The 26,700-nt window shown below is 49.8% G+C and overlaps 1 protein-coding gene across 1 annotated transcript in view; it reads left to right on the top strand.

The window, feature by feature from the left end:
* Positions 1-3,802: 3,802 nt before the first annotated feature.
* LOC144951404 (uncharacterized) overlaps positions 3,803-26,700 on the top strand; it is a 96,167-nt gene continuing 73,269 nt past the window's right edge. The window contains exons 1-2 of the mRNA XM_078881644.1: positions 3,803-4,009; positions 7,810-7,896. Of these exons, the coding sequence (XP_078737770.1) occupies positions 7,839-7,896 (58 nt within the window). The 5' untranslated portion in view covers positions 3,803-4,009; positions 7,810-7,838. The remainder of the gene's footprint in view (positions 4,010-7,809; positions 7,897-26,700) is intronic.

Below are 26,700 nucleotides of genomic sequence, written 5' to 3'. Positions count from 1 at the left end.
TGTGTCTCTGTGTGTGTGTCTCTGTGTGTGTGTGTCTCTGTGTGTGTGTGTCTCTGTGTGTAGGTATCTGTGTGTGTGTGTAGGTGTAGGTCTCTCTCTCTCTGTGTGTGTGTGTCTCTGTGTGTGTGTGTCTCTGTGTGTAGGTCTGTGTGTGTGTGTAGGTGTGGGTCTCTCTCTCTGTGTGTGTGTCTCTGTGTGTAGGTCTCTGTGTGTGTGTGTCTCTGTGTGTAGGTCTCTGTGTGTGTGTGTAGGTGTGGGTCTCTCTCTCTCTCTGTGTGTGTGTGTCTCTGTGTGTGTGTCTCTGTGTGTGTGTCTCTGTGTGTGTGTCTCTGTGTGTAGGTCTCTGTGTGTAGGTCTCTGTGTGTGTAGGTCTCTGTGTGTGTGTCTCTGTGTGTAGGTCTCTGTGTGTGTGTGTCTCTGTGTGTAGGTCTCTGTGTGTGTGTGTCTCTGTGTGTAGGTCTCTGTGTGTAGGTCTCTGTGTGTGTAGGTCTCTGTGTGTGTGTCTCTGTGTGTAGGTCTCTGTGTGTGTGTGTAGGTGTAGGTCTCACTCTCTCTCTCTGTGTGTGTGTGTCTCTGTGTGTGTGTCTCTGTGTGTGTGTGTCTCTGTGTGTGTGTGTGTCTCTGTGTGTAGGTCTCTGTGTGTGTGTAGGTGTGGGTCTCTCTCTCTCTCTCTGTGTGTGTCTCTGTGTGTGTAGGTCTCTGTGTGTGTGTAGGTGTAGGTCTCACTCTCTCTCTGTGTGTGTGTGTCTCTGTGTGTGTGTCTCTGTGTGTGTGTCTCTGTGTGTATGTCTCTGTGTGTGTGTGTAGGTGTAGGTCTCTCTCTCTCTCTGTGTGTGTGTGTCTCTGTGTGTGTGTCTCTGTGTGTGTGTCTCTGTGTGTGTGTAGGTGTAGGTCTCACTCTCTCTCTGTGTGTGTGTCTCTGTGTGTGTGTCTCTGTGTGTGTGTCTCTGTGTGTGTGTCTCTGTGTGTAGGTCTCTGTGTGTGTGTGTAGGTGTAGGTCTCTCTCTCTCTCTGTGTGTGTGTGTCTCTGTGTGTGTGTCTCTGTGTGTGTGTCTCTGTGTGTGTGTAGGTGTAGGTCTCACTCTCTCTCTCTGTGTGTGTGTCTCTGTGTGTGTGTCTCTGTGTGTGTGTGTCTCTGTGTGTGTGTGTCTCTGTGTGTGTGTAGGTGTGGGTCTCTCTCTCTCTCTGTGTGTGTGTGTCTCTGTGTGTGTGTCTCTGTGTGTGTGTCTCTGTGTGTGTGTCTCTGTGTGTAGGTCTCTGTGTGTGTGTAGGTGTGGGTCTCTCTCTCTCTCTCTGTGTGTGTCTCTGTGTGTGTGTCTCTGTGTGTGTGTCTCTGTGTGTGTGTCTCTGTGTGTAGGTCTCTGTGTGTGTGTGTAGGTGTAGGTCTCTCTCTCTCTCTGTGTGTGTGTGTCTCTGTGTGTGTGTCTCTGTGTGTGTGTCTCTGTGTGTGTGTCTCTGTGTGTAGGTCTCTGTGTGTGTGTGTAGGTGTAGGTCTCACTCTCTCTCTGTGTGTGTGTGTCTCTGTGTGTGTGTCTCTGTGTGTGTGTCTCTGTGTGTGTGTAGGTGTGGGTCTCTCTCTCTCTCTGTGTGTGTGTGTCTCTGTGTGTGTGTCTCTGTGTGTGTGTCTCTGTGTGTGTGTCTCTGTGTGTAGGTCTCTGTGTGTGTGTGTAGGTGTAGGTCTCTCTCTCTCTCTGTGTGTGTGTGTCTCTGTGTGTGTGTCTCTGTGTGTGTGTCTCTGTGTGTGTGTGTAGGTGTAGGTCTCACTCTCTCTCTGTGTGTGTGTGTCTCTGTGTGTGTGTCTCTGTGTGTGTGTCTCTGTGTGTGTGTAGGTGTGGGTCTCTCTCTCTCTCTGTGTGTGTGTGTCTCTGTGTGTGTGTCTCTGTGTGTGTGTCTCTGTGTGTGTGTCTCTGTGTGTAGGTCTCTGTGTGTGTGTGTAGGTGTAGGTCTCTCTCTCTCTCTGTGTGTGTGTGTCTCTGTGTGTGTGTCTCTGTGTGTGTGTCTCTGTGTGTGTGTCTCTGTGTGTAGGTCTCTGTGTGTGTGTGTAGGTGTAGGTCTCACTCTCTCTCTGTGTGTGTGTGTCTCTGTGTGTGTGTCTCTGTGTGTGTGTCTCTGTGTGTGTGTAGGTGTGGGTCTCTCTCTCTCTCTGTGTGTGTGTGTCTCTGTGTGTGTGTCTCTGTGTGTGTGTCTCTGTGTGTGTGTCTCTGTGTGTAGGTCTCTGTGTGTGTGTGTAGGTGTAGGTCTCTCTCTCTCTCTGTGTGTGTGTGTCTCTGTGTGTGTGTCTCTGTGTGTGTGTCTCTGTGTGTGTGTCTCTGTGTGTAGGTCTCTGTGTGTGTGTGTAGGTGTAGGTCTCACTCTCTCTCTCTGTGTGTGTGTCTCTGTGTGTGTGTCTCTGTGTGTGTGTGTCTCTGTGTGTGTGTGTCTCTGTGTGTGTGTAGGTGTGGGTCTCTCTCTCTCTCTGTGTGTGTGTGTCTCTGTGTGTGTGTCTCTGTGTGTGTGTCTCTGTGTGTGTGTCTCTGTGTGTGTGTGTCTCTGTGTGTGTGTAGGTGTGGGTCTCTCTCTCTCTCTGTGTGTAGGTCTCTGTGTGTGTGTCTCTGTGTGTGTGTAGGTGTGGGTCTCTCTCTCTGTGTGTGTGTGTGTCTCTGTGTGTGTGTCTCTGTGTGTGTGTGTCTCTGTGTGTGTGTCTCTGTGTGTGTGTCTCTGTGTGTGTGTAGGTGTGGGTCTCTCTCTCTGTGTGTGTGTGTGTCTCTGTGTGTGTGTCTCTGTGTGTGTGTGTCTCTGTGTGTGTGTCTCTGTGTGTGTGTGTCTCTGTGTGTGTGTGTCTCTGTGTGTGTGTGTCTCTGTGTGTGTGTGTCTCTGTGTGTGTGTGTCTCTGTGTGTAGGTCTGTGTGTGTGTGTAGGTGTGGGTCTCTCTCTCTGTGTGTGTGTGTGTCTCTGTGTGTGTGTCTCTGTGTGTGTGTCTCTGTGTGTGTGTGTCTCTGTGTGTGTGTGTCTCTGTGTGTAGGTCTGTGTGTGTGTGTAGGTGTGGGTCTCTCTCTCTGTGTGTGTGTGTCTCTGTGTGTAGGTCTCTGTGTGTGTGTCTCTGTGTGTGTGTGTCTCTGTGTGTGTGTGTGTCTGTGTGTAGGTCTCTGTGTGTGTGTGTAGGTGTGGGTCTCTCTGTGTGTGTGTCTGTGTGTGTGTGTGTCTCTGTGTGTGTGTGTGTCTGTGTGTAGGTCTCTGTGTGTGTGTGTCTGTGTGTGTGTGTCTCTGTGTGTGTGTGTCTCTGTGTGTGTGTGTAGGTGTGGGTCTCTCTGTGTGTGTGTCTGTGTGTGTGTGTGTCTCTGTGTGTGTGTGTGTCTGTGTGTAGGTCTCTGTGTGTGTGTGTCTCTGTGTGTGTGTCTCTGTGTGTGTGTGTCTCTGTGTGTGTGTGTAGGTGTGGGTCTCTCTCTGTGTGTGTGTGTGTCTCTGTGTGTGTGTAGGTGTGGGTCTCTCTCTGTGTGTGTGTGTGTCTCTGTGTGTGTGTCTCTGTGTGTAGGTCTCTGTGTGTGTGTGTCTCTGTGTGTGTGTGTCTCTGTGTGTGTGTGTAGGTGTGGGTCTCTCTCTGTGTGTGTGTGTCTCTGTGTGTGTGTAGGTGTGGGTCTCTCTCTGTGTGTGTGTGTCTCTGTGTGTGTGTAGGTGTGGGTCTCTCTCTGTGTGTGTGTGTGTCTCTGTGTGTGTGTAGGTGTGGGTCTCTCTCTGTGTGTGTGTGTGTCTCTGTGTGTGTGTAGGTGTGGGTCTCTCTCTGTGTGTGTGTGTCTCTGTGTGTGTGTAGGTGTGGGTCTCTCTCTGTGTGTGTGTGGGTGGGAGGGATGGGCGGGGCCGCCGGGCCCCGAGCTCAGGCGCCCACGTAACGGTGCCGCGTTTCACGTGAATTGGTGCGGTGGGTGGTGGTGGTGGTGGGGGGGTGAGGAGCACAACCACCACGAACCAAGCAGCACAACCACCACCAACCACTACCACCAGCAACACAACCTCCACTACCTCAACCACATCGGTACGTTTCGTATTCGCCACCCACACGCTCTGTCTGTCTGTCTCTGCGTTCAGCCCTCCTCCTCCATGTGTGTCCGCCGTGTGGAGGCGTTTCTTGTGTACCAGCTTTGTGGCTTTGGCTCTGTTGTTTTGTCTCTCTCTGTGTGTGTGTGTCTTTGTGTGTGTGTCTGTGTGTGTGTGTGTGCGAGCGTGTGTGTGTGTGTCTTTGTATGTGTGTGTCTGTGTGTGTCTGTGTGTGACCATCTTTCACCTATCTCAGTACCTGCATGAATACAGTGTGTGTGTGTGTGCCTTTGTGTGTGTGGGTGTGTGTGAGCCTCTGTCTGTGTGTGTGTGCGAGCGTGTGGGTGTGTGTGCCTCTGTGTGTGTGTGTCTTTGTGTGTGCTAGCGTGTGGGTGTGTGTTTGCGTGTGTGCGTGTGTCTGTGTCTGTGTGTGACCATCTTTCACCTATTTCAGTACCTGCATGAATACAGTGTGTGTGTGAGCCTCTGTGTGTGTGTGTGTGCTTGTGTGTGTGTGTGTGCTTGTGTATATGTATTTGTGTGTCTTTGTGTGTGTGTGTGCGAGCGTGTGTGTGTGTGCGTGTGTGCGAGTGTGTGGGTGTGTGTGTGTCCCTGTGTGTGTGTGTGCGAGCGTGTGGGTGTGTGTGCCTCTGTGTGTGTGTGCTTGTGTGCGAGCGTGTGTGTGTGTGCCTTTGTGTGTGTGTGTCTGTGTGTGACCATCTTTCACCTATCTCCGTACCTGCATGAATACAGTGTGTGTGTGTGAGCCTCTGTGTGTGTGTGTGCTTGTGTGTGTGTCTTTGTGTGTGTGTGCCTTTGTGTGTGTGTCTGTGTGTGTCTGCGTGTGTCTGTGTGTGACCATCTTTCACCTATTTCAGTACCTGCATGAATACATTGTGGGCGTGTGTGAGCCTCTGTGTGTGAGCCTCTGTGTGTGTGTGCTTGTGTCTAATGTCTTTGTGTGTGTGTGCTTGTGTCTAATGTCTTTGTATGTGTGTCCATCTGTTACATATGTACGGACCTGCATGATTACCAATTGTGGGTGTGTGTGTCTATGTCTCTGTGTGTGTGTGTGTCCATCTGTTACCTATGCACGTACCTGCCAGCATACATAGCATGGCCTATTGTGTATGCGTGTCTGTGTGTGTGTCTGTGTGTGTCGGATCTTTTAACAAATTACTCGTGCATGCGTGTGGATGTATGTATGGATGTGTGCGTGCATGTGTGTGTGTGTGTGTCCATGCAATGTGTATAATGTGTGATTGTGTCAATTGTGTACTTAGATACCTGCAGACATACTGTATGTGTCGCTGACATTTCGTGTGTGAGTGATATACAATACTGTACACACACGTGGTGTGTTGTGTGCTGCTGTACTTCCTGTGCTGTGTTAGACCATTAACCAACCTTTGTGTGTCTCACTTGTGTGTGTGTGTTGTGTGTGTGTTGTGTGTGTGATGTGTGTGTTGTGTATGTGTGTTGTGTGTGTCTCACTTGTGTGTGTGTGATGTGTGTGTTGTGTGTATGTGTGTTGTGTATGTGTGGTGTATGTGATGTGTGTGTCTCACTTGCGTGTGTGTTGTGTGTGTGATGTGTGTGTTGTGTATGTGTGTTGTGTGTGTCTCACTTGTGTGTGTGTGTTGTGTGTGTTGTGTGTATTCAATCCCTTCCCACCAATCCTTTGGGCATAGGTATACAGTACGCACCTATACACACACACACGTGTGTGTACACACACACGTGTGTGTGTACACATCTATACACACAGCCTCTGTATAAACCAGTACTATATAGTGTATACACACACACCTGCCTATACACTTAGATATACACAATTGTATATACACGCACGCGTATACACACCTGGACACACACACACCTACATACTCACATCCACCACACCCTGCACACACACACACACATCTGCACCACACACACACCTATATACTCACATCCATCACACCCTGCACACACACACACACCTGCACCACACACACACCTATATACTCACATCCATCACACCCTGCACACACACACACACCTGCATCACACACCTGCACCACTCACACTCCTACATACTCACATCCACCACACCCTGCACACACACACACACCTGCACCACACACACACCTATATACTCACATCCATCACACCCTGCACACACACACACACACCTGCACCACCCACACACACCTATATACTCACATCCATCACACCCTGCACACACACACACACCTGCACCACACACACACACCTATATACTCACATCCATCACACCCTGCACACACACACACACCTGCACCACACACACACACCTATATACTCACATCCACCACACCCTGCACACACACACACCTGCACCACACACACACACCTATATACTCACATCCATCACACCCTGCACACACACACACCTGCACCACACTGCCACACACCTATATACTCACATCCACCACACCCTGCACACACACACACCTGCACCACACTGCACACACACACACACCTGCACCACACACACCACACACACCACACTCACCACACTCACCACACACACCACACTAACCACACTCATCACATACACCACACACACCACACTGACCACACACACCACACTCCCACACTCACCACACACACCACACACACCACACTCACCACACTCACCACACTCACCCCACTACGGAAACGTTCACACCTCTGCACACCTGAACAGCACACCTGGACGTCAGCGAACCTGCACGAACAGGCTCTCATTCCATCTTACCCCTGCACGGCAGGAAGCACTACACACACACACACGCACACCTACACCCCAAACACACCAGTCGTCGTCATTCGCACACAAAGTAGCGGTGATGTCACCGTAGGGCTTGTGCCAGGCTAGGTGCACCTTGAGGCCACGTCTCGCTGGCAGAGGAGGTCACAGGACAAATCCAGGTGCCATGGGTTGACTGACTCAGATGACTGACATATGCACGACCTGAACTCCTGTGTAACAATACGACTACACCCGCACACCGCACCCACAACAAAGACAAAGATCCCCCGTGTAGCCTTCACAGACTGCTGGGGCAAGTGCTGTTAGCGAGCACCTATAAAGGCCGGCACGGCACATGAGGGGGTGGGTGGCCAGCACCACGCCCGGCCGCCTTTGTCTCCCCAGTGGCGATGTTTACACACCGCACCAGGTACTCATTTGAGGCTGAGTCGATCTAGGGGGAGGTCCAGGACCGGTTGAAATAATCGTCACTGGCGGTGTTGGCCGTGAGCGGGAATCGAACCTGGGTCGCCGGGTTCGTAGCGCTGACCGCTGCACCACCGCTCCCCACACCTGCACACACACATCACAAACCTGCACATACACACACCTGCACATACACACACCTGCACATACACAGACAGACACACACCAGTACATCACACAGACACCTACACACACACCTGAACATCACACACACACATCACACACACACATCACACACAGACACACCCCTGCACAACACACACACATCACACACACACCCCTGCACATCACACAGACACACAACACACACACACATCACACAGACACACCCCTGCACACACACACACATCACACAGACACACAACACACACACACCTGCACACACACACAACACACACACACATCACACACACACATCACACACAGACACACCCCTGCACAACACACACACATCACACACATCACACAGACACACGACACACATCACACACATCACACAGACACACACCTGCACACCCCGTGTTGACATGCACACCCACTCGCCCCATGTCCGGCAGATGTAAGCCCCGAGTGAGACCCACACGCCATGGCTGAGGAGCCCAGGTGCAAGCGCAGGAAACAGCCCAACCCCAGGCGGACTAACGGTACGAGACCACGGCCACCACCAGCAGCACCACCAGTGTGTGTGCTGTGGTGTGTGTGTGCTGTCGTGTGTGTGTGCTGTGGTGTGTGTGTACTGTCGTGTGTGTGTGTATACTGTCGTATGTGTGTGCTGTGGTGTGTGTGCTGTGGTGTGTGTGTGCTGTCGTGTGTGTGTGTGTGCTGTGGTGTGTGTGTACTGTCGTGTGTGTGTGTATACTGTCGTATGTGTGTGCTGTGGTGTGTGTGCTGTGGTGTGTGTGTACTGTCGTGTGTGTGTGCTGTGGCGTGTACTGTGTGATGTACCACCGGTGTGTACTGTGTGTGTACTGTGTGATGCACCACCAGTGTGTACTGTGTGTACTGTGATGTACCACCAGTGTGTGTACTGTTTTGTGTGTACTGTGTGATGTACCACCAGTGTGTACTGTGTTGTGTGTACTGTGTGATGTACCACCAGTGTGTGCTGTGTGGTGTGTACTGTGTGATGTACCTCCAGTGTGTACTGTGTGTACTGTGTGATGTACCACCAGTGTGTACTGTGTTGTGTGTACTGTGTGATGTACCACCAGTGTGTACTGTGTGTACTGTGTGATGTACCACCAGTGTGTACTGTGTTGTGTGTACTGTGTGATGTACCACCAGTGTGTACTGTGTGTACTGTGATGTACCACCAGTGTGTGTACTGTTTTGTGTGTACTGTGTGATGTACCACCAGTGTGTACTGTGTGTGCTGTGTGGTGTACCACCAGTGTGTACTGTGTGTACTGTGTGATGTACCACCAGTGTGTACTGTGTGTGTGTACTGTGTGATGTACCACCAGTGTGTACTGTGTGTACTGTGTGATGTACCACCAGTGTGTACTGTGTGTGTACTGTGTGATGTACCACCAGTGTGTACTGTGTGTGTGTACTGTGATGTACCACCAGTGTGTACTGTGTGTGTGTACTGTGATGTACCACCAGTGTGTACTGTGTGTGTACTGTGATGTACCACCAGTGTGTACTGTGTGTACTGTGTGATGTACCACCAGTGTGTACTGTGTGTGTGTACTGTGTGATGTACCACCAGTGTGTACTGTGTGTACTGTGATGTACCACCAGTGTGTACTGTGTGTGTGTACTGTGTGATGCACCACCAGTGTGTACTGTGTGTACTGTGATGTACCACCAGTGTGTGCTGTGTGGTGTGTACTGTGTGATGTACCTCCAGTGTGTACTGTGTGTACTGTGTGATGTACCACCAGTGTGTACTGTGTTGTGTGTACTGTGTGATGCACCACCAGTGTGTACTGTGTGTGTACTGTGTGATGTACCACCAGTGTGTACTGTGTGTACTGTGATGTACCACCAGTGTGTGTACTGTTTTGTGTGTACTGTGTGATGTACCACCAGTGTGTACTGTGTGTGCTGTGTGGTGTACCACCAGTGTGTACTGTGTGTACTGTGTGATGTACCACCAGTGTGTACTGTGTGTGTGTACTGTGATGTACCACCAGTGTGTACTGTGTGTGTACTGTGTGATGTACCACCAGTGTGTACTGTGTGTGTGTACTGTGTGATGTACCACCAGTGTGTACTGTGTGTGTACTGTGTGATGTACCACCAGTGTGTACTGTGTGTGTGTACTGTGATGTACCACCAGTGTGTACTGTGTGTGTACTGTGATGTACCACCAGTGTGTACTGTGTGTACTGTGTGATGTACCACCAGTGTGTACTGTGTGTGTGTACTGTGTGATGTACCACCAGTGTGTACTGTGTGTACTGTGTTGTGTGTACTGTGATGTCCTCACCCTTACTGCTTCCATAGCTGCCAACCCCCTTATTACAGACCAATCCAGACCTTAGTGGTCACCCGGTGCCTCTTATACATCCATAACGCCCATCACCACAAGGGAGAAACACAAACACAAAGACACAAACTTATTTCTCGATTTAAAGCTTTCGTGACTGCAGGGATTCATCTTCTTGGTTCTTTCGGTAAAGTCACGTAGAAGGGAAGTAATAAAATAGAGAATTTGGTATTGTTTTATTTTTATTATTTTATTATGTTTTATTTGTATTATCTTATTATTTCCCTTCTACGTGACTTTACCGAAAGAACCAAGAAGCAGAAACTTATTTCTGTTGCCCTATTGGAACGGATGTGAGCCATGTGGACCTGAAAACTCGATTCGCTTGTCCAGCAATACGGGGTGAACCGTGATGGGTGGATGGCTACGTGTACTTCCCACTTCAGTGCGACACCCCGCGTTGTGCTGTGATTCGTGACGTACTGACTACCGTTGTGATGCCACCACCACCATCATCATCATCGTAAATCGTCGTGGCTGCCACGGTCAGTTTCCTTTTAGGGTTGAGCTCAAGATGGCATTGCCATTGTGATGGATGCACACACACACACTCAGCGTGATGTGTGTGTGTGTGTCCTGGTGTGTATGGGTGTTCGTGGGGAGCGGTGGTGTAGCGGTTAGCGCGCTGCGCTATGAACCCGGCGACACGAGTTGGATTCCCGCTCACGGCCAACACCAGTGACGACTATCTGAACCGGTCCCGGGCCTCCCCTAGGTCGACTCAGCCTCAAATGAGTACCTGGTGCGGTGTGTTAACATTGCCGCTAGGGAGACAAAGGCGGTCGGGCGTGGTGCTGGCCACCCACCCCCTCGTGTACCGTTCCGGCCTTCATAGGTGCTCGCTAACAGCACTTGCCCCTACAGTCTGTTCAGGCTATATGGGGGATCTTTGATCTTTGATGGGTGTCCCATCATATTTGGTGTGTGTCCTGGTGTGTATGGGTGTCCCATCATATTCGGGGTGTGCTGATGTGTGTTGTATCCTCCATAGGTGCTGCTCGCTAACAGCACTTGCCCCAACAGCATGTTAAGGCTACACGGGGGATCTTTGTCTTTTGCGTCCTTATGTGGAGGAGCGGTGGTGCAGCGGTTAGCGCTACGCTATGAGCCTGGCGATCCCAGTGAGATTTCCGCTCGCGGCCAACACCGGTGATGATTATTATCTGAACCGGTCCTGGGCCTCCCCAAGGTCGACTCAGCCTCAAACGAGTGCCTGGCGCTGTGTGTAAACATCGACACTGGGGAGACAAAGGCGGCCGGACGTGGTTTTCGGGCTTCATATGTGCTCGTTCGCAGCATCTGCCCCATCAGCAACAGCCTGTTGAGGCTATACGGGGGGTGGGATCTCTCTTAGTTGTGTGAGCTGTCTTTGTTGTGTGGCCTAAAGCCTGTGAACCATCCTGGTTTGATTGACCAAAGCAGTCTTGGTGAGTTTCACAAAGTCAGTCCCCGTGTCCCAAAGTTCCGCTCAGAGAATTCCTCCACCCCGAGGGTTTGGCCGAGAGATGGACGTCTTTCCCCTACGCCACGGGGCTCTTGTTCGTCCGCAGTTATTACAAAAAACGAGTTTTGTCCCACACCGAAGACTTGTCCAATGTAGCTGCGTGTCTGCAGCAAAGCAGTTTCCGGGACAGAGTCTTGGAGTTACCATCTTGGGCAGGCAGACAAGACGTCCCGGAACATCATCGTCGTCGTCATCATCTCTCTCTCTCTCTCCGCCTTCCTTTGTGACTCAAAAGCTTCTGCGGGGAAGAAAAATAATCGAGATTTTCTTCCCAAAAAAAATTGTCCGCTCCTTGAATCTCTGCAACTTACGTCGCGGGCAGTGGGCGGGGTTATCGCGACAGTGGGCGTGGTTATCGCGACAGTGGGCGTGGTTATCGCGACAGTGGGCGGGGCTACTAGATCAGTGGGTGGGGCTACTATTGAGCAATGGGGCGGGGGCAATTGGAGCAGTGGGCGGGCCAACGGAGCCAGTGGGCGGTGCTGCCGGAACAGGGCGGGGCTATTGGAGCAGTGGGCGGGGCTATTGGCGCAGTAGGCGGGGCTACCTTGGTAGTGGGCGGGGCTTACCGGAGCACGGTTAACGTGGGGGTGGGCGGGGCTATTGGAGCAGTGGGCGGGGCTACATTGGCAGTGGGCGGGGTTTACTGGAGCACGGGTCACGTGGGGTGGGCGGGGCTACCTTGGCAGTGGGCGGGGTTTACTGGAGCACGGGCCACGTGGGGTGGGCGGGGCTACCTGAGCAGTGGGCGGAGCTTGGCGGTCGAGTGGGCGTGGAATGAATGACGGCAACCATTGTGTGTGTCTCGTACAACGTCGTTCGCGCAAATTGCGTCTCGCGATCGCCGGAATGCTGCCAAGTGATGAACCGGCGGCATCAGCAAGTTCTCTCTGTGTATGCACGTTAAGATGGTAAAGTGTTTATTTATAAGGCACGCAGGGAAGGGAAGGGAAAGGCGGGAAACGCTCTATGCTGCACACAAGAAGATAGCGTGGACAGATCGGTTCACGTATTAGGTATAGCCGAGATGTTAGTCATGTCCACAGCTTGCTGCTGCTGCTGCTACTGCCGGTTGCCACATTCTGCCGGCCGCACCAGGATCGCAAACGGGTACCCGTACCTGGCCGTACCCGTACCCTACCCGTACCCGGCCGGGTACGGGTAGGGTACGGGTATCGGGTACCTGATTGCGACCTCTGGGATGAAGCCATGTTGCAGGCGCGGGTGGGTTGATTCTAGGAACTTGAATTGTGAGAAGAGACAAGACGTTGGGAAATGAGTGACAATCACGGTGACTCACCAGTGACTCACGGCCTACCCGTACCCGGCCGGGTACGGGTAGCCGGGTATTGGGTAGGGTACGGGTATCGGGTACCCGGTTGCGACCTCTGGTTCAGTGTAACGCAGTGGGACTTTGTGTGTGTCTGTGTGTGTGTCTGTGTGTGTCTGTGTGTGTGTCTGTGTGTGTCTGTGTGTGTGTGTCTGTGTGTGTGTCTGTGTGTGTATCAAGTGTGTGTGTCTGTGTGTGTGTCTGTGTGTGTGTCTGTGTGTGTGTGTCTGTGTGTGTGTGTGTGTATCAAGTGTGTGTGTCTGTGTGTGTGTCTGTGTGTGTATCAAGTGTGTGTGTCTGTGTGTGTGTCTGTGTGTGTGTCTGTGTGTGTGTCTGTGTGTGTGTCAAGTGTGTGTGTCTGTGTGTGTGTCTGTGTGTGTGTCTGTGTGTGTGTGTCTGTGTGTGTGTGTGTGTATCAAGTGTGTGTGTCTGTGTGTGTGTCTGTGTGTGTATCAAGTGTGTGTGTCTGTGTGTGTGTCTGTGTGTGTGTCTGTGTGTGTGTCTGTGTGTGTGTCAAGTGTGCGTCTTCGTATGCACTGCTGACTTACTAGCAGCATTTGCTGCTCCAAGCAGCAGTCTTCGTCGTCTTTGGGTGTTGTGTTGGTTGTTGTGTTGGTTGTTGTGTTGGTTGTTGTGTTGGTTGTTGTGTGAGTAGGTAGCAATGCTGTTTGTGTGTCTTGGTGTTTGTGTGTGTGTGGGTTTAGTATCGTCGGTGTGAAAGTGTGTGAGCTGATGCGCGTGTGTGTGTTAGCTGCGGCGTTTGTCGATTGGCTATGCTGGTGTGCGTATGTGCACGTACAGTGTGCTGATGTGTGTATGTTGAACTTCTTTCGCACCGTACGTGGCCAGAGGTGTATGATTGCGTACGTGAGGGTGTTACGTGTTTACAGTCATTCTAGTCGGTTGCCATTGGCCTCAAAGTGCACCTAGCCTGGTACAAGCTCTGCGAATGCCAGGCGTATAATCGCGTGTGTATGTCACCGCTGTGTGTACATTCCTTGTGGTGTTGCGTGTGTGGGGAGCGGTGGTGCAGCGGTTAGCGCTAGGGGCTGAACGATTTGGTGAAAATGTCTAATTGCGATTTTAATGACAGATATCGCGATTTGATTTGCGATTATTTATTTTTTAAAGTCAAGCTTCGGTTCAATATTCACTGTGCAATAGATTTAAAACGTGTGATGGAGCATTAACACGTGATACCATCACAATATGAAATGCTCTAGATATTCTAATGCAAGGATGAGAACTTAAAAGATATGTATTTATTAAATGTATTAAAATGTTTTAATTGAAATAGAACAATCAAACATAGAACAATATGTTAGGTCAAATAAATAAATCAAGATTAAATAAAGTTATAATGATGAAAAATAAAACAATTCCAATTTCAAAGCGAAAAAAATCGCAGCCTTGCCGATTAGCTAATCGAATTGTTGCACAATTGCGATTTCGATTTTAAATCGATTCATCGTTCAGCCCGAGCTCACGGCCACCAACACCCAGTGACGATTATCTGAACCGGTCCTGGGCCTCCCCTAGGTCGACTCAGCCTCAAATGAGTACCTGGTGCGGTGTGTAAACATTGCCACTAGGGAGACAAAGGCGGTCGGGCGTGGTGCTGGCCACCCACCCCCCTCGTGTGCCGTTCCGGCCTTCATAGGTGCTCGCTAACAGCACTTGCCCCTACAGTCTGTTGAGGCTACACGGGGCACCTTTGTCTTGTTTGGTGTGTGGGGTGTTGCGTGTCGGGGTGTGTCTGGCTGTGTCACCCCCCCCCCTCACCACAGTCGCCGGCATTCATGGGTGCAGAAACTGGCTAAGAGCACTTGCCCCAACCAGTGCGTCGAGGCTACACGGGGCGCCTTTGTCTTTGCGATATTCCCAGCGTGCTTCGTGAGATGAAATTCGCTTGACGCCGAATGAGACACGAATTGACGACATCTCCAGCGGAGCTCCTCCTCCGTGCACACGTGGAGCTCCTCCGTGTACACGTGGAGCTCCTCCGTGCACACGTGGAGCTCCTCGGTGCACACGTGGAGCTCCTCCGTGCACACGTGGAGCTCCTCCGTGCACAAGTGGAGCTCCTCCGTGCACACGTGGAGCTCCTCGGTGCACACGTGGAGCTCCTCCGTGAACACGTCATCAGAGTTGTTTATTTTTGTTTGACTGCTTGTGTTGTGGTTATTAGAAACATGATGCCTTGTATAAAGGTGTCAGTTTTTTGTACCAGTTGAAAGGGTAAAAACCTATCACTATATTTTGCCACTGGCAAATGAGGTACCAATGGTGTAAATGCTTTGACCCGAGCTCTCAATACTCTGATGGTGCATTGTCTTTGAGTTGTGCGCCTTTTGGCGTCATCTGGTCCAACACCATGTGAGACTAGGCTCTAAGAAAAGCTGTCTCGGGTGTGGACCAATCAACTTCAAGGACAGTGCACACACATTATCAGAGTTGTTTCTTTTTGTTTGCATTTTGACTGCTTGTGTTGTGGTTATTGCAAACATGATGCCTTGTATAAAGGTGTCAGTTTTTTGTACCAGTTGAAAGGGTAAAAACCTATCACTATAATGCACAGTGTGTTAGGGATTATTGTACTGCATATTGTAGAATGTAATACTGCGCTAACTGAAGTGGTTACCGTCATACACACTCGACTGATGGGTGAATGTAACTGTGGTATTTGACATCAGAGTCGTAGTAGTACTATATAAGTATGAGTCACTGTGTGTATGATATACGGTGTAGTAAGTATTCACCATGCTGCTGTCTAGAGCGTGCTGTATTTGGTGAGTGAATGTTCGCCTGTAGTGATGTAAGAGCTGTTGGGTGGTGCTGTGTACAATGATGTGTGTGATGTGATGTGTGATGTCGTCTGTACTGTGTCTTGGTGTTGTGTGATGTGTGGTGTGTGTTATGGTATATTGTGGTTGTGTGCTGTCGTATGATGTGTGGTGTGTGCTGTGGTGTGCTGTGTGGTGTGTGGTTGTGTGTTATGGTATGATGTGTGCTGTGTGGTATGCTGTGTGTTGATGTGTAGTATGATGTGTGGTGTGTGTTGATGTGTAGTATGCTGTGTGGTGTGTGTTGATGTGTAGTATGCTGTGTGGTGTGTGTTGATGTGTAGTATGATGTGTGGTGTGTGTTGATGTGTAGTATGCTGTGTGGTGTGTGTTGATGTGTAGTATGCTGTGTGGTGTGTGTTGATGTGTAGTATGATGTGTGGTGTGTGTTGATGTGTAGTATGCTGTGTGGTGTGTGTTGATGTGTAGTATGCTGTGTGGTGTGTGTTGATGTGTAGTATGCTGTGTGGTGTGTGTTGATGTGTAGTATGATGTGTGGTGTGTGTTGATGTGTAGTATGCTGTGTGGTGTGTGTTGATGTGTAGTATGCTGTGTGGTGTGTGTTGATGTGTAGTATGATGTGTGGTGTGTGTTGATGTGTAGTATGCTGTGTGGTGTGTGTTGATGTGTAGTATGATGTGTGGTGTGTGTTGATGTGTAGTATGCTGTGTGGTGTGTGTTGATGTGTAGTATGCTGTGTGGTGTGTGTTGATGTGTAGTATGCTGTGTGGTGTGTGTTGATGTGTAGTATGCTGTGTGGTGTGTGTTGATGTGTAGTATGCTGTGTGGTGTGTGTTGATGTGTAGTATGCTGTGTGGTGTGTGTTGATGTGTAGTATGCTGTGTGGTGTGTGTTGATGTGTAGTATGCTGTGTGGTGTGTGTTGATGTGTAGTATGCTGTGTGCTGTGTGTTGATGTGTAGTATGCTGTGTGGTGTGTGTTGATGTGTGGTATGCTGTGTGGTGTGTGCTGTGTGTACAGCGTGGCGAGGTTGGGGGTAGAGACGTGACAGGGCTGCGCGTGTCAAACATAGCGCCCACGTGTGCACTACTGTACTGCGAGTACAGTAAGTACAGTATATAATACAGTGGATGCTGCATTCAATACAGTACACGCGCGTTTGTCGGTGTGTACAGTGCAGCACGTGTGTACTGTACAGTGCAGCACAATCAATTTAGAATTCAGTGCACACACACACACGCGCGTGTATGTGTAGTGCGTGTGTGTGCGTGTGTGTAGTGTGTGTGCATGTGTGTATGTTTGTGTGTGTGTAGTGTGTGTACACTACGTGTGTGTTTGGTGTGTGTGGTATGTGTAGTGTGTGTGTGGGTGTGTGTAATGCGTGTGTGTAGTGTGTGTGCGTGTGTGTATGTGCGTGTTTGTATGTGCGTGTCTGTGTTGGTGTGTGTAGTGTGTGTGTATAGTGTGTGTGTGTAGTGTGTGTGTGTAGTTTATGGTGTGTGAGTGTGTGTGTAGTGAGTGTGTGTACACTACGTGTGTGTGTGTAGTGTGAGTGTAGTGTATGTAGTGTGTGTGTAGTGTGTGAGTGTATAGTGAGTGTGTGTGTGAGTGTGTAGTGTGAGTGTAGTGTGTGTAGTGTGTGTGTAGTGTGTGTAGTGTGTGTAGTGTGAGTGTAGTGTGTATAGTGTGTGTGTGTAGTGTATGGTGTGTGAGTGTGTGTGTAGTGAGTGTGTGTACACTACGTGTGTGTGTGTGTAGTGTGAGTGTTGTGTGTGTAGTGTGTGTGTATAGTGTGTGTGTGTAGTGTGTGAGTGTGTGTGTGTATAGTGAGTGTGTGTGTGAGTGAGTGAGTGTGTGAGAGTGTGTGTGAGTGAGTGTGTGTGTGAGTGTGTGTGTGAGTGAGTGAGAGTGAGTGAGTGTGTGTGAGTGAGTGAGAGTGTGTGTGAGTGTGTGTGTGTGAGTGAGAGTGAGTGAGTGTGTGTGTGTGAGTGAGTGAGTGAGTGTGTGAGAGTGTGTGTGAGTGAGTGAGAGTGTGTGTGAGTGTGTGTGTGTGTGAGTGAGTGTGTGAGAGTGTGTGTGAGTGAGTGAGAGTGTGTGTGTGTTAGTGAGTGTGTGTGAGTGTGTGAGAGTGTGTGTGAGTGTGTGTGTGAGTGTAGTGTGTGTAGTGTGTGTGTGGTGTGTGTGTGTGTGTATAGTGAGTGTGTGTGTGAGTGAGTGAGAGTGTGTGTGTGTGAGTGAGTGTGTGTAAGTGAGTGAGAGTGAGTGAGTGTGTGTGAGTGAGTGAGAGTGTGTGTGAGTGTGTGTGTGAGTGAGTGAGAGTGTGTGTGTGTGAGTGAGTGTGTGTGAGTGAGTGTGTGTGTGAGTGTGTGAGTGTGGTGTGTGTTCTACAGGCGTGCTGCTGCTGCTGCTGCCGTCACGTGTGCTCACGGAGACGTATAACGGTGCTGTGTGTGTGGCTCATGCCACGTGTGAAGAATGTGTGTATTCTACAGAGTCTGTGTAGATGTGTGTGTGTATTCTACAGAGTCTGTGTAGATGTGTGTGTGTGTATTCTACAGAGTCTGTGTAGATGTGTGTGTGTGTATTCTACAGAGTCTGTGTAGATGTGTGTGTGTGTATTCTACAGAGTCTGTGTAGATGTGTGTGTGTGTATTCTACAGAGTCTGTGTAGATGTGTGTGTGTATTTTACAGAGTCTGTGTAGATGTGTGTGTGTTTGTGTGTATTCTACAGAGTCTGTGTAGATGTGTGTGTGTATTTTACAGAGTCTGTGTAGATGTGTGTGTGTTTGTGTGTATTCTACAGAGTCTGTGTAGATGTGTGTGTGTGTATTCTACAGAGTCTGTGTAGATGTGTGTGTGTGTATTCTACAGAGTCTGTGTAGATGTGTGTGTGTGTGTATTCTACAGAGTCTGTGTAGATGTGTGTGTGTGTGTATTCTACAGAGTCTGTGTAGATGTGTGTGTGTATTTTACAGAGTCTGTGTAGATGTGTGTGTGTTTGTGTGTATTCTACAGAGTCTGTGTAGATGTGTGTGTGTGTATTCTACAGAGTCTGTGTAGATGTGTGTGTGTGTGTATTCTACAGAGTCTGTGTAGATGTGTGTGTGTGTATTCTACAGAGTCTGTGTAGATGTGTGTGTGTGTATTTTACAGAGTCTGTGTAGATGTGTGTGTGTTGCTGTGTTTGTGTATGTGTATTTTACAGAGTCTGTGTAGATGTGTGTGTGTGAATGTGTGTATTTTACAGAGTCTGTGTAGATGTGTGTGTGTGTTGCTGTGTTTGTGTATGTGTATTTTACAGAGTCTGTGTAGATGTGTGTGTATTTTACAGAGTCTGTGTAGATGTGTGTGTGTGTGTTGCTGTGTTTGTGTATGTGTATTTTACAGAGTGTGTGTAGATGTGTGTGTGTTTGTGTGTATTCTACAGTCTGTGTAGATGTGTGTGTGTGTTGCTGTGTTTGTGTATGTGTATTTTACAGAGTGTGTGTAGATGTGTGTGTGTTTGTGTGTATTCTACAGAGTCTGTGTAGATGTGTGTGTGTTTGTGTTGCTGTGTTTGAATGTGTGTATTCTCCAGTCTGTGTAGATGTGTGTGTGTGTGTGTTTGTGTGTATTCTACAGAGTCTGTGTAGATGTGTGTGTGTGTTTGTGTTGCTGTGAGTTTTCGGCTAACAGCACTTGCCCCAACAGCCTGCTCGAGGCTATAAGGGGCACCTTTGTCTGTGTGGTGCTCTGCAATGACGTTGAACACGTGAGACATAACGGTGCTGTGTGTGTAGTGTGTGTACACACGACGTGGTGTGTAGTGTAGTGTGTACACCACGTGTGTATAGTGTAGTGTGTATACCACGTGGTGTGTAGTGTGTGTACACCACGTGGTGTGTAGTGTGTACACCACGTGTGTGTAGTGTGTGTACACCACGTGGTGTGTAGTGTGTACACCACGTGTGTGTAGTGTGTGTACACCACGTGTGTGTGTAGTGTGTACACCACGTGGTGTGTAGTGTGTGTACACCACGTGGTGTGTAGTGTGTACACCACGTGTGTGTAGTGTGTGTACACCACGTGGTGTGTAGTGTGTACACCACGTGTGTGTAGTGTGTGTACACCACGTGGTGTGTAGTGTGTACACCACGTGTGTGTAGTGTGTGTACACCATGTGTGTGTAGTATGTGTACACAACGTGTGTGTGTAGTGTGTACACCACGTGTGTGTAGTGTGTGTACACCACGTGGTGTGTAGTGTGTACACCATGTGTGTGTAGTGTGTGTACACCACGTGGTGTGTAGTGTGTGTACACCATGTGTGTGTACACCACGTGTGTGTAGTGTGTGTACACCACGTGGTGTGTAGTGTGTGTACACCATGTGTGTGTACACCACGTGTGTGTGTAGTGTGTACACCACGTGTGTGTAGTGTGTGTACACCACGTGGTGTGTAGTGTGTGTACACCATGTGTGTGTAGTGTGTGTACACCACGTGGTGTGTAGTGTGTGTACACCATGTGTGTGTACACCACGTGTGTGTACACCACGTGTGTGTGTAGTGTGTGTACACCATGTGTGTGTACACCACGTGTGTGTAGTGTGTACACCACGTGTGTGCTGTGTGTACACCACGTGTGTGTACACCACGTGTGTGTGTAGTGTGTGTACACCATGTGTGTGTACACCACGTGTGTGTGTAGTGTGTACACCACGTGTGTGTAGTGTGTGTACACCACGTGGTGTGTAGTGTGTGTACACCATGTGTGTGTACACCACGTGTGTGTACACCACGTGTGTGTGTAGTGTGTGTACACCATGTGTGTGTACACCACGTGTGTGTAGTGTGTACACCACGTGTGTGTAGTGTGTGTACACCACGTGTGTGTAGTGTGTGTACACCACGTGTGTGTGTAGTGTGTACACCACGTGTGTGTAGTGTGTGTACACCACGTGGTGTGTAGTGTGTGTACACCATGTGTGTGTACACCACGTGTGTGTGCACCACGTGTGTGTGTAGTGTGTGTACACCATGTGTGTGTACACCACGTGTGTGTGTAGTGTGTACACCACGTGTGTGTACACCACGTGTGTGTGTAGTGTGTGTACACCATGTGTGTGTACACCACGTGTGTGTAGTGTGTACACCACGTGTGTGCTGTGTGTACACCACGTGTGTGTACACCACGTGTGTGTGTAGTGTGTGTACACCATGTGTGTGTACACCACGTGTGTGTAGTGTGTACACCACGTGTGTGTACACCACGTGTGTGTGTAGTGTGTGTACACCATGTGTGTGTACACCACGTGTGTGTGTAGTGTGTACACCACGTGTGTGTGCTGTGTGTACACCATGTGTGTGTAGTGTGTGTACACCACGTGGTGTGTACACCACGTGTGTGTGTAGTGTGTGTACACAACGTGTGTGTGCTATGTGTACACCACTTGTGTGTGTAGTGTATAGTGTGTGTGTGTTTTGATTGTGCGTATAAATAGTGTATGTGAACTGTGTGTATGTTCTGTCTGTGTTCGTACTGTGTGTGTGCCTTTTGACAGTGAGTGGGTGTGTTGTGTAGTGTGTGTGTGTGTACTATGTCTGTGTGTGTGTAGTATATGTGGTGTTTGTTCTGCAGTGACACGAAACACGTCACGTGTAAACCAGTGCTGTGTCCATGCCTGGCCTTGTTTGGTATTAGCAGTGGCACGCGGGGAGGCGTGGTTGTGTGCGCGTGTGTGTGTAGGTGTGTGTGTGTAGGTGTGTGTGTAGGTGTGTGCGTGTAGGTGTGTGTGTGCGTGTGTGTGTAGGTGTGTGTGTGTGTAGGTGTGTGTGTAGGTGTGTGCGTGTAGGTGTGTGTGTGCGTGTGTAGGTGTGTGTAGATGTGTGTGTAGGTGTGTGTGTAGGGGTGTGTGTGTGTAGGTGTGTGTGTGTGTAGGTGTGTGTAGGTGTGTGTGTGTAGGTGTGTGCGTGTAGGTGTGTGTGTGTGCGTGTGTAGGTGTGTGTAGGTGTGTGTGTAGGTGTGTGTAGGGGTGTGTGTGTGTAGGTGTGTGTGTGTGTAGGTGTGTGTGTGTAGGTGTGTGCGTGTAGGTGTGTAGGTGTGTGTGTGTAGGTGTGTGTGTGTAGGTGTGTGTGTAGGTGTGTGCGTGTAGGTGTGTGTGTAGGTGTGTGTGTGTGTAGGTGTGTGTGTAGGTGTGTGCGTGTAGGTGTGTGTGTGCGTGTGTAGGTGTGTGTAGATGTGTGTGTAGGTGTGTGTGTAGGGGTGTGTGTGTGTAGGTGTGTGCGTGTGTAGGTGTGTGTAGATGTGTGTGTGTAGGTGTGTGTAGGTGTGTGTGTGTAGGTGTGTGTCTGCGTGCATGTGTGTAGGTGTGTGTGTGTAGGTGTGGGTGTGGATGTGTAGAGGTGTGTGTAGGTGTGTGTATGCGTGCATGTGTAGGTGTGTGTATGCGTGCATGTGTAGGTGTGTGTGTAGGTGTGTGTCTGTGTGTGTGTGTAGAAGTGTGTGTGTCTGTGTGTGTGTGTGCTTCCACACATCTGGTTGTTACGACAGCGGCAAATACAATCCCGTCACGTACACTCCGCCTCCAAGCTTGCGTGTAGAGTGACTGTGTGAGTGCATAACGGTGAGTTCGCGTGCACACTTACACGAGTGAGTGTGTGTGTGTCATTCTACGTGGCACTCGAGGTGCACATAGCCTGGCACAAGTGGCCCGGTGACCTCACTGTCACTCGGACAATCAGTGATGGCTTTTGGTGCGCGCGTGTATGATGATGAACGTGTGTGTGTGTAGGTATTTACGTATAAGCATGTACACGTGTTACTGTAGTTGTGTGTACACGTGTACCGTATGCTTACAGGTGTGCATTCATTAAATAGCCGGTGTGTGTGTATGTAGGTGTGTGTGTGCGTGTGTAGAGGTGTGTGTAGGTGTGTTTGCGTGAATGTGTAGAGGTGTGTGTAGGTGTGTGTAGGTGTGTGTGTATGTAGGTGTGTGTGTGTGCGTGTGTAGAGGTGTGTGTAGGTGTGTTTGCGTGAATGTGTAGAGGTGTGTGTAGGTGTGTGTAGGTGTGTGTGTATGTAGGTGTGTGTGTGTGCGTGTGTAGAGGTGTGTGTAGGTGTGTTTGCGTGAATGTGTAGAGGTGTGTGTAGGTGTGTGTAGGTGTGTGTGTATGTAGGTGTGTGTGTGTGCGTGTGTAGAGGTGTGTGTAGGTGTGTTTGCGTGAATGTGTAGAGGTGTGTGTAGGTGTGTGTAGGTGTGTGTGTATGTAGGTGTGTGTGTGTGCGTGTGTAGAGGTGTGTGTAGGTGTGTTTGCGTGAATGTGTAGAGGTGTGTGTAGGTGTGTGTGTATGTAGGTGTGTGTGTGCGTGTGTAGAGGTGTGTGTAGGTGTGTGTGTACAGAAGTGAGCGGTGGTGCAGCGGTGAGCGCTACGAACCCGGCGACCCGAGTTCGATTCCCGCTCACGGCCAACACCGGTGACGATTATCCGAACCCGGTCCTGGGCCTCCCCTCGGTCGACTCGGCCTGAAATGAGTACCCGGTGCGATGTGTAAAAACATCGCTACTGGGGAGACAAAGGCGGCCGGGCGTGGTGCTGGCCACCCACCCCCTCGTGTGCCTCCGTAGGCACTACCCGCTAACAGCACTTGCCCCTACAGTCTGTTAAGGCTACACGGGTGATCTTTACCTTTTTTAGTTGCGTAGAAGTGAGAGGATTAATGTGTGCATTTGTGTGCTTGAGGGAATCCATTAGGGTGATTGGCCTGGGCCTCCCCTAGGTCATCTCGGCGTACAACGAGAGTCTGAAATCGTGGAGACGAAACATTGCGATACTGACCAGCCAACGTCCTCCTTATTCTTAGGTTTTTTTCGGTAAAGTCACCATGTAGGTAAAAAATTAAAATTAATAAAAGTAAAATAAAATAAAAATCACGACGTTTCGGAGGCAACACAAGCCTCCTCCGTCTTCAGGTGGAACCGTCACAGCACGATTGCTGTTTCTTGGAATTTCTCATTTACTTGATACAGCAATCGTGCTGTGACGGTTCCACCTGAAGACGGAGGCTTGTGTTGCCTCCGAAACGTCGTGATTTTTATTTTATCTTTATTTTACTTTTATTAATTTTAATTTTTTACCTATGTGACTTTACCGATAAAACCTAAGAGTATGAATCCTTGCAGTCACGAAAGCTTCACATCTAGAACGTCTTCCTTCCTGCTCCACAGCGGCCTCAGTAGGCGCTCACACAGAGACCCATAGACTCACACAGAGACCCATAGACTCACACAGAGACCCATAGACTCACACAGAGACCCATAGACTCACACAGAGACCCATAGACTCACACAGAGACCCATAGACTCACGCAGACACCCATAGACTCACACAGAGACCCATAGACTCACACAGAGACCCATAGACTCACACAGAGACCCATAGACTCACACAGAGACCCATAGACTCACACAGAGAGCCACAGACTCACACAGAGACCCATAGACTCACACAGAGACCCATAGACTCACACAGAGACCCATAGACTCACACAGAGACCCATAGACTCACACAGAGGCCCATAGACTCACACAGAGACCCATATACTCACACAGGGACCCATAGACTCACACAGAGACCCACAGACTCACACAGAGACCCATAGACTCACACATAGACCCACAGACTCACACAGAGACCCATAGACTCACACAGAGACCCATAGACTCACACAGAGACCCACAGACTCACACAATGACCCATAGACTCACACAGAGACCCACAGACTCACACAGAGACCCATAGACTTGCACGAAGACCCATAGACTCACACAGAGACCCGTAGACTCACACAGAGACCCGTAGACTCACACAGAGACCCGTAGACTCACACAGAGACCCATAGACTAACACAGAGACCCATAGACTCACACAGAGACCCATAGACTCACACAGAGACCCGTAGACTCACACAGAGACCCGTAGACTCACACAGAGACCCATAGACTCACACAGAGACCCATAGACTCACACACAGAGACCCATAGACTCACACAGAGACCCGTAGACTCACACACAGAGACCCATAGACACACACAGATACCCATAGACTCACACAGAGACCCACAGACTAACACAATGACCCATAGACTCACACAGAGGCCCACAGACTCACACATATACCCATAGACTCACACAGAGACCCATAGACTCCCACAGAGACCCATAGACTCACACAGAGACTCATAGACTCACACAGAGACCCATAGACTCACACAGAGACCTATAGACTCACACAGAGACCCATAGACTTACACAGAGACCCATAGACTCACACAGAGACCCATAGACTCACACAGAGACTCATAGACTCACGCAGAGACCCATATACCCACACAGAGACCCATAGACTCACACAGAGACCCATAGACTCACACAGAGACCCATAGACTCACACAGAGACTCATAGACTCATACAGAGACCCATAGACCCACGCAGAGACCCGTAGACTCACACAGAGACCCATAGACTCACACAGAGACCCGTAGACTCACTCAGAGACCCATAGACTCACACAGAGACCCATAGACCCACGCAGAGACCCGTAGACTCACACAGAGACCCATAGACTCACACAGAGACCCATAGACTCACACAGAGACCCGTAGACTCACACAGAGACCCATAGACTCACACAGAGACCCGTAGACTCACTCAGAGACCTATAGACTCACACAGAGACCCATAGACTCACACAGAGACCCATAGACTCACACAGAGACCCATAGACTCACACAGAGACCCATAGACTCACACAGAGACCCATAGACTCACACAGAGACCCATAGACTCACGCAGACACCCATAGACTCACACAGAGACCCATAGAGAGACCCATAGACTCACACAGAGAGCCACAGACTCACACAGAGACCCATAGACTCGCACAGAGACCCATAGAGTCACACAGAGACCCATAGACTCACACAGAGACCCATAGACTCACACAGAGGCCCATAGACTCACACAGAGACCCATATACTCACACAGGGACCCATAGACTCACACAGAGACCCACAGACTCACACAGAGACCCATAGACTCACACATAGACCCACAGACTCACACAGAGACCCATAGACTCACACAGAGACCCATAGACTCACACAGAGACCCACAGACTCACACAATGACCCATAGACTCACACAGAGACCCACAGACTCACACAGAGACCCATAGACTTGCACGAAGACCCATAGACTCACACAGAGACCCGTAGACTCACACAGAGACCCGTAGACTCACACAGAGACCCGTAGACTCACACAGAGACCCATAGACTAACACAGAGACCCATAGACTCACACAGAGACCCATAGACTCACACAGAGACCCGTAGACTCACACAGAGACCCGTAGACTCACACAGAGACCCATAGACTCACACAGAGACCCATAGACTCACACACAGAGACCCATAGACTCACACAGAGACCCGTAGACTCACACACAGAGACCCATAGACACACACAGATACCCATAGACTCACACAGAGACCCACAGACTAACACAATGACCCATAGACTCACACAGAGGCCCACAGACTCACACATATACCCATAGACTCACACAGAGACCCATAGACTCCCACAGAGACCCATAGACTCACACAGAGACTCATAGACTCACACAGAGACCCATAGACTCACACAGAGACCTATAGACTCACACAGAGACCCATAGACTTACACAGAGACCCATAGACTCACACAGAGACCCATAGACTCACACAGAGACCCATAGACTCACACAGAGACTCATAGACTCACACAGAGACCCATATACCCACACAGAGACCCATAGACTCACACAGAGACCCATAGACTCACACAGAGACCCATAGACTCACACAGAGACTCATAGACTCATACAGAGACCCATAGACCCACGCAGAGACCCGTAGACTCACACAGAGACCCATAGACTCACACAGAGACCCGTAGACTCACTCAGAGACCCATAGACTCACACAGAGACCCATAGACCCACGCAGAGACCCGTAGACTCACACAGAGACCCATAGACTCACACAGAGACCCATAGACTCACACAGAGACCCGTAGACTCACACAGAGACCCATAGACTCACACAGAGACCCGTAGACTCACTCAGAGACCTATAGACTCACACAGAGACCCATAGACTCACACAGAGACCCACAGACTCACTCAGAGACCTATAGACTCACACAGAGACCCATAGACTTACACAGAGACCCATAGACTCACACAGAGACCCATAGACTCACACAGAGACCCATAGACTCACACAGAGACCC

The sequence above is a fragment of the Lampetra fluviatilis genome, chromosome 62 (assembly GCF_964198595.1).
Source record: "Lampetra fluviatilis chromosome 62, kcLamFluv1.1, whole genome shotgun sequence".
Lineage (NCBI taxonomy): Eukaryota > Metazoa > Chordata > Hyperoartia > Petromyzontiformes > Petromyzontidae > Lampetra > Lampetra fluviatilis.
Note: the sequence above shows the minus strand (reverse complement) of the source record. Positions and strands in the feature narration are given on the sequence as shown.